The sequence below is a fragment of the Anomaloglossus baeobatrachus genome, chromosome 2, assembly GCF_048569485.1.
Source record: "Anomaloglossus baeobatrachus isolate aAnoBae1 chromosome 2, aAnoBae1.hap1, whole genome shotgun sequence".
NCBI classification, from domain to species: Eukaryota; Metazoa; Chordata; class Amphibia; order Anura; family Aromobatidae; genus Anomaloglossus; species Anomaloglossus baeobatrachus.
The window spans coordinates 424429100-424437938 of NC_134354.1; the positions used below are offsets into that span (position 1 = coordinate 424429100).

General features: G+C 46.4%; 1 protein-coding gene across 2 annotated transcripts in view; it reads left to right on the forward strand.

The window, feature by feature from the left end:
* Positions 1-7730: 7730 nt before the first annotated feature.
* The window catches only part of PPT1 (palmitoyl-protein thioesterase 1), a 100934-nt gene continuing 99825 nt past the window's right edge, over positions 7731-8839 (forward strand). For both annotated transcript variants that reach the window (XM_075336211.1, XM_075336210.1), the window contains exons 1-2: positions 7731-7897; positions 7983-8092. In XM_075336211.1, coding sequence (XP_075192326.1) covers positions 7789-7897; positions 7983-8092 — 219 coding nt within the window. In that variant the 5' untranslated portion in view covers positions 7731-7788. The remainder of the gene's footprint in view (positions 7898-7982; positions 8093-8839) is intronic.

Below are 8839 nucleotides of genomic sequence, written 5' to 3' on the forward strand. Positions count from 1 at the left end.
GTGGTCTCCAAGTACTCCCGACCCATGGCGTGGAACGCAGACTTTAACTTTATCTATATCTCCTTTAATAACAGCTAGGAGATCTATAATTTACGTGACATCTTAGTTCATAGCCATTACAATCCATTGAATAAAGACAACTCAACCTGCCATTCTGAAATCATGGGATTTTTTCCATGTGGACTATGCAAAGCCTCTGCCAATCATACAAAGTCTAAAGCTTTTTCAAATTTCGATGGATCAAAGGATTTTCTAATTAGGAAACGGATTTAATGTACTAAAGGTGTGATCTATGTAGCTGAATGTTACTGCAGAAAAATATATGTGGGTCTCACAACGAGAGAATTACGTATACGCACAAGAGAACACTGCAGGGACATTGAAAAAGCCAAAGTAGAGAAAGATGATGCCTCACTAAAAACCATACCAAGGCACTTCAAAATACATCACAATTGCAATCCCAGATTTCTCAAGGTAAAAGGAATAGATCAGGTAAGTATGGGACAAAAAGGAGGAAATTTGAGCATTACTTTAGCTCAAATAGAGAGTAGTTGGATCTACAGACTGGGGAGCCTAACTCCTGGTGGATTGAACCTGGTTAGGTTACTAAAAAGAGGGAGGAGCCAACCCTTTTTTTTATTTAATTATTTAATAAATAAATAAAAAAAAACGGCATGGGATACACACTATTTTCGATAACAAGCCAAGGTAAAGCAGACGGCCTGCAGCTGTCTGTTTATCTGCTCTGGTTGTCAAAAATAGATAACCAGAGCAGGGTGTCTCTTAACCGCTTTTTGGATCCACATCCCTTTATACCATTTTACCAGTTGGACTTTGTCTCATTTTGTTCATTGTGGCTGTCCATTCTTTTATTAGGCCAGGCATACTTTATCTCAGAGGTAATATATACTACATTTTGTTTCACTCAGGCGCCACACTTTGTCTAAGGCCTCTACCACACTCACGTGCCTCCGGTACGTGTTTGGCAGTTTTTTCATGTACCGGAGGCACGTACACACGTGGACATATGATTTCATAATTGTTTGGATATACGTAAGTATTTTGGAACGGAACGTGTGTCCGTTCCGTACTTACGTGTGTCCGTGTGTTTCGCACGCTGACATGTCCACGTATTCTCCGGCAGCACGGGTGTCACACGACCCGCACCCGTACCACAAGGATGTAGTGTGGATGCGGTCCCGTGTGACACGCACCGGAGAAACACGTGTCATTATTTTAAAATAAAAAAAACAAATACTCACCTCCTTCTTACCAGCAGAATCTTCCGCAGCAAACAGTTTCTGCCGTCCGGCGCTCATTATGAGCGTGTTGAGGAGGTGGGCGTGATGTCACGGGCGCTGATCTCCGCCCCTCCGCTCGGCCGGAAGCAGCATCAGCTGGGAGTGGGCGGGGCTGGAGCCGAAGATCAGAACTCTGGACAGCAGCGCGGACCACGTGAGTATGCAAATTACCGGTTCTCCGTGTGTTATCATGGATAGCACATGGAGAACACACGTGGCCCGCACGTACCGGAGACACGTACTTACCTAACGCAACACACAAGGAAAATATGTGACTCGCGGTCGCGGCACGTGCGTGATTTTCACGTGAGTGTGGCCCAGGCTTAATGAATTGTTCTGTTTCCCCTTTTCATAGGGATTTATGTGTGCACAACATATACTTTTTCATTGGGCAAGTGTGCAATCTTTGCTGCCATCATTTTGCTTCCTTTTTCATAGGATTAATTGGGCAATTTTTGTTGCCAATAAATATATACCTCTCCTTTTAAACAATATCTATATAGATAAATATTTTCCTCTGATCAATAGTTCCATTCAGGTATTTTTACAGCCCTTTAGTGACATCTTGTGGTCCTTATTGGTATTGTTTCTCTTAGGCTGCACCTTGCAGATAATTTATAATTGTATAGCTCACTTTCTTACCGCTTTTGTTAAAAGTGAATATTACTATGTGTGTATGTGTATATATATATATATATATATATATATATATATATATATATTTATTTATTTATTTATATTTATATATGCTTTATTTGGTATGGACATTTTCATGATCCATAATGGTTTTTCTTACTGATCATCCTCATTTATTTATTTATTTTTTTTAATTCTCAATAAAACGTACATTTATAAATTACCTTATAACTGTTGGTTAATAAAGATATATAATTTTAATATATAGCATTCTGCCTTTATTGGATTTGGATATATCAAGTCCAGATTTTTTGTATGTACAGTATATCATTTGAGAAAACTTGTGTCTCGAGTGTCTCCTACCCTTGGAGGATCTTTGACAAGTCTGGGCCTGAGGTTCACATTGTCTTGTGAAACTCTGGAGTTTAACTGTATATTCTATCTTTTGGTGCCTCAAGGGATAAAGACTCTTTCCTTGCTGGTAGTTCCTTATTAGTTCAATCTTAGGCCCTCTTCACACATCCGTGTCTCAGGTACACGCGCACAGCAATGATGAAGCATAGAGCGGCCAGCGCCGCTCTATGTATCAAAATTCTCCCCCTGTGCCTGCGCGATGACATCACTCCTGTGGGACTGCTGTGCTGAGAGCACAGAGCGCAGGACGGAAGGACGTTGACCGGAGCGGTGGAGGAACAAGGAGTGGTGAGGATGGAGCAGCGGTGGAAGAGGAGAGCGGTGAGGACAGAGCAGCGGGGGTACAAGGAGAGAGGTGAGTACTGTTATTTTTTTTTTTATATATAAATTAGTGAGTACACAGTGGCCAAAGGCCTGGGGGGCTGCATTATACATGGAGGCCTGGGGAGGCTGGCCGCATTATTATACATGGAGGCCTGGGGAGGCTGGCTGCATTATTATACATGGAGGCCTGGATAGGATGGCTTCATTATTATACATGGAGGCCTGGGGAGGCTGGCTGCATTATTATACATGGAGGCCTGGGGAGGCTGGCTGCATTATTATACATGGAGGCCTGGGAAGGCTGGCTGCATTATTATACATGGAGGCCTGGGGAGGCTGGCTGCATTATTATACATGGAGGCCTGGAGAGGATGGCTTCATTATTATACATGGAGGCATGGGGAGGCTGGCTGCATTATTATACATGGAGGCCTAGGGAGGCTGGCTGCTTTATTATACATGGAGGCCTGGGGAGGATGGCTGCATTATTATACATGGAGGCCTGGGGAAGCTGGCTGCATTATTATACATGGAGGCCTGGGGAGGCTGGCTGCTTTATTATACATGGAGGCTTGGGGAGGATGGCTTCATTATTATACATGGAGGCCTTGGGAGGCTGGCTGCATTATTATACATGGAGGCCTGGGGAAGCTGGCTACTTTATTATACATGGAGGCCTGGGGAGGCTGGCTGCATTATTATACATGGAGGCTTGGGGAGGCTGGCTGCATTATTATACATAGATGCCTGAAGAGGCTAGCTGCATTATTATACATGGAGGCCTGGGGAGGCTGGCTACATTATTATATATGGAGGCCTGGGGAGGCTGGCTGCATTATTATACATGGAGGCCTGGGGGTCTGCATAATAAACATGAAAGACACCTTATACATGGACTATAGGGGTGTATTATACATGGAGGTCTATGGGGCTGCATTATACATGGAGGTCTATGGGGCTGCATTATACATGGAGGTCTATGGGGATGCATTACACAACATGAAGGACACCTTATACATGGACTATATTGGTGCCTTATACATGGAGGAGTATGGGGCTGCATAATACAATATGACGATTTATGGGGTTGCGTTATAATACATATAAGACTATGGAGTCTACCTTATATATGGACTATGGGGTGCATTATAAAACATGGAGGCCAATGTGGTACAGTATAATATATGGAGTACTATGGGGTGAATTATAATATATGGAGAATTATGGGGTGAATTATAATATATGGAGAATTATGGGGTGAATTATAATACATGGAGAACTATGAGAAATTCATTATAATAATTGGAGGGCTATGAGGGCTACTTTATACATGGAGGACTATAGGGGTGCATTATAATATATGGAGGACTATGTGGTGCATTATAATATATGGAGGGCTATGGGCTAAATTATAATACATGGAGAACTATGGGAAATGCATTATAATACATGGAGGACTATGGAGGTGCATTCTAATACATGAAGGGTTATGTGGGACTCGTTATACTATATGGAAGGCTATGTGGGTGCCATTATTGTATTTGGAGAAATACAGTTAGGTCCAGAAATATTTGGACAGTGACACAATTTTCGCGAGTTGGGCTCTGCATGCCACCACATTGGATTTGAAATGAAACCTCTACAACAGAATTCAAGTGCAGATTGTAACTTTTAATTTGAAGGTTTGAACAAAAATATCTGATAGAAATTGTAGGAATTGTACACATTTCTTTACAAACACTCCACATTTTAGGAGGTCAAAAGTAATTGGACAAATAAACCAAACCCAAACAAAATATTTTTATTTTCAATATTTTGTTGCGAATCCTTTGCAGGCAATCACTACATTAAGTCTGGAACCCATGGACATCACCAAACGCTGGGTTTCCTCCTTCTTAATGCTTTGCCAGGCCTTTACAGCCGCAGCCTTCAGGTCTTGCTTGTTTGTGGGTCTTTCCGTCTTAAGTCTGGATTTGAGCAAGTGAAATGCATGCTCAATTGGGTTAAGATCTGGTGATTGACTTGTCCATTGCAGAATGTTCCACTTTTTTGCACTCATGAACTCCTGGGTAGCTTTGGCTGTATGCTTGGGGTCCTTGTCCATCTGTACTATGAAGCGCCGTCCGATCAACTTTGCAGCATTTGGCTGAATCTGGGCTGAAAGTATATCCCGGTACACTTCAGAATTCATCCGGCTACTCTTGTCTGCTGTTATGTCATCAATAAACACAAGTGACCCAGTGCCATTGAAAGCCATGCATGCCCATGCCATCACGTTGCCTCCACCATGTTTTACAGAGGATGTGGTGTGCCTTGGATCATGTGCCATTCCCTTTCTTCTCCAAACTTTTTTCTTCCCATCATTCTGGTACAGGTTGATCTTTGTCTCATCTGTCCATAGAATACTTTTCCAGAACTGAGCTGGCTTCATGAGGTGTTTTTCAGCAAATTTAACTTTGGCCTGTCTATTTTTGGAATTGATGAATGGTTTGCATCTAGATGTGAACCCTTTGTATTTACTTTCATGGAGTCTTCTCTTTACTGTTGACTTAGAGACAGATACACCTACTTCACTGAGAGTGGTCTGGACTTCAGTTGATGTTGTGAACGGGTTCTTCTTCACCAAAGAAAGTATGCGGCGATCATCCACCACTGTTGTCATCCGTGGACGCCCAGGCCTTTTTGAGTTCCCAAGCTCACCAGTCAATTCCTTTTTTCTCAGAATGTACCCGACTGTTGATTTTGCTACTCCAAGCATGTCTGCTATCTCTCTGATGGATTTTTTCTTTTTTTTCAGCCTCAGGATGTTCTGCTTCACCTCAATTGAGAGTTCCTTAGACCGCATGTTGTCTGGTCACAGCAACAGCTTCCAAATGCAAAACCACACACCTGTAATCAACCCCAGACCTTTTAACTACTTCATTGATTACAGGTTAACGAGGGAGACGCCTTCAGAGTTAATTGCAGCCCTTAGAGTCCCTTGTCCAATTACTTTTGGTCCCTTTAAAAAGAGGAGGCTATGCATTACAGAGCTATGATTCCTAAACCCTTTCTCCGATTTGGATGTGAAAACTCTCATATTGCAGCTGGGAGTGTGCACTTTCAGCCCATATTATATATAGAATTGTATTTCTGAACATGTTTTTGTAAACAGCTAAAATAACAAAACTTGTGTCACTGTCCAAATATTTCTGGACCTAACTGTATATACAAGGGGAGACAAAGATACAAGCAGGGGATGGGAATGTTTTGTGCTGAGAGAAAAAGGTTCTTTCCCTCAGCACCCAGCTTTCCCATTCTCTGCTATACATCTTCTATCAGCACCCAGCTTTCCCATGCTCTGATATGGGAAAAATGGGTGCTGAGGGAAAGATGTATAGCAGAGCATGGGGAAGCTGGGTGCCGAGGACAAGATGAATATCAGAACATAGGAAAGCTGGGTGCTGATAGAGGGATTTCAGATCATGGGAAATCTGGGTGCTGGGGTAAGAGCCAATTGTCAGCGTCATTATCCCATACCCCAAGTGTCGGTGTACGGGGGGCTCAGGTCTGAACTTTGCACTGGGGCCCATCAAACTCTAGTTACGCCACTGCGACCAGAGCAATGCTGGAAACAGATGAAGATGATGGCAGGTGAGGATAAGATGGGGCAGAGGACTTACATTTAAAGCGCCACTCCAGCGCTGAAATAAAAAAAACCCCCGCTGTAGTGGTTCTTTAAAAACTAAAAAATGTCATCAATTTTTCATTCTTTTGACTGGATCTCAAAGACTTGATTGGAGGATTCTACTCTATAAGGCTATGTGCCCACGGGACTATGTACCCGCAGATTTTGCTGCGGAAAACCTGCGGACTTATCTGGATTTTCTAGATAAATCCGCAGGTTTTAGCAAGTACAGACACTCCCCATGTTATCCTATGGGACATGGGGAGTGTCTATGTCCATGCTGCGGTATATGGTGCGGATGTCCCGCAGCCTCACGTAATTGCATGTCAACTATTTACGCGGAAATATCTGCGGAATTCCCGGCCCTCCACTATGGAGATAGAGGCCGGGACTTGCGCAGGTAAGCCGCATGAATGTCCGCAGGTTTACCGCAGCTATTTCGCTGTACTACCGCAGCTATAAATAGCTGTGGTTTCCGGGGAGCAGCTGCGGTAAACCTACGGACATACCTGTGGATATATCCACAGGTACAAAGTCCCATGGGCACATAGCCGAATACATTTTGAACAATACCGTTTTTCTTCTGGTCGAAATTTTATACAAAACCTTGAATGTTCAGTTTTGATAGAATTCAGCTTTTCCTGTATGTACAAGTGTCAGCCAACACCACCATTTAGAAGAGTGGGGGAGATTTACGGCCAGGGATGGAGCGCGGCCGACAGAATCCTCAGGATTTCCATCACAAAAGTGGCATCATTTACAGCAGAAATATTTTACAGTAATCCGGACATTCCTGACACAATTTACGCTGCTTTATGCCGCTCCCTGTGAAGCTCCGCCCACTCTTCAAAAATGGTGGCCACACATCAAAAGTCACAGATTCTGGCAAAACTGAACAATCAGCACCGAGTCATTTTTATATGATAAAAAAGCAATAATAAAATGCAAGTTTTATTAATCGGGGAAAAATATGAATTTTGCCCTAAAAAAATAATTAAAAAAATCCATGTATGACTTCTTCTCATGTTTGCTTCATTGGTTGAACTAGATGCACATAGGTCTTTTTTCAATCTATGTAACTAAAAATGTAAGCAATTCCCTAAAAAGAAAGCAGTAAAACATTACAATTATAAGGTGTATATACAGTATGTGATATATAAACTCCTATTCTATGAGGACCTCCTGTGGTGTCACTGCTGAGCCGTCTAGCTGCTCCTGTCACTGCTGAGCCGTCTAGCTGCTCCTGTCACTGCTGAGCCGTCTAGCTGCTCCTGTCAGGAGTCAGACCTCGCCCTAGCTGTCAGTGAGGGGCTTCAAACATCATCTCCATTCTTGACGCAAACGTGTTACGTCATCTACATCGTCCCGCCCACAAAACACAAAGATCACGTGTCAGCATCACATGACCACAACAGGAAGTGCCGCTAGTCAGGCGCTCCTGATAACATGGAGCGGGTGAGGTTGGCCGTGTTTGTGCTCGGGATCGTGGTCTTTTGCGGGGAGCCCTTTCAGGACAGGAAGGATCCGCTGCCATTGGTGATATGGCACGGGATGGGTAAGGCGTGTGTGTCGCTTCACTTTCTCGGTCGTGCAGTTTCCTCTTCATCCCTTCTCTGCCTTACCATATCATGTATTTTCAGGTGACTCTTGCTGCAACCCCTTCAGTATGGGCGGTATTAAGAAGATGGTGGAGCAACAAATCCCTGGAATTTATGTCCTGTCTCTAAAGATAGGAAATTCAATTCCTGAGGTGAGAGAAAGCCATGAGGTGTGGTCAGGGGTTGCTCATGTGGGTTGCTGTGCCCCCCGCCCTCCCCCGTTATGGGCCGCCGTGCTGCCCCCCCCCCCCCCCCAGTATGGGTCGCCATGCCGCCCCCCCACAGTGTGGGCCGCTGTGCCACCCCCCCCAGTGTGGGGTCACCATGCCGCCCCCCCCAGTGTTGGCTGCTGTGCCACCCCCCCCCCCCCCAGTGTTGGCCGCTGTGCCACCCCCCCCCCCCCCAGTGTGGGCCGCTGTGCCACCCCCCCCCCCCCCAGTGTGGGCCGCTGTGCACCCCCCCCCCCCCCAGTGTGGGCCGCTGTGCCACCCCCCCCCCCCCAGTGTGGGCCGCTGTGCCACCCCCCCCCCCCCGGGGCCGCTGTGCCACCCCCCCCCCAGGTGGGCCGCTGTGCCACCCCCCCCCCCCCAGTGTGGGCCGCTGTGCCACCCCCCCCCCCCCGTGTGGGCCGCTGTGCCCCCCCCCCCCCCCAGGTGGGCCGCTGTGCCACCCCCCCCCCCCAGTGTGGGCCGCTGTGCCACCCCCCCCCCCCAGTGTGGGCCGCTGTGCCCCCCCCCCCCCCAGTGTGGGCCGCTGTGCCCCCCCCCCCCCCCAGTGTGGGCGCTGGCCACCCCCCCCCCCCCGTGGGCCGTGCCACCCCCCCCCCCCCAGTGTGGCCGCCGTGCCACCCCCCCCCCCCCAGTGGGCCGCCGTGCCCCCCCCCCCCCCCGCCCCGCCCC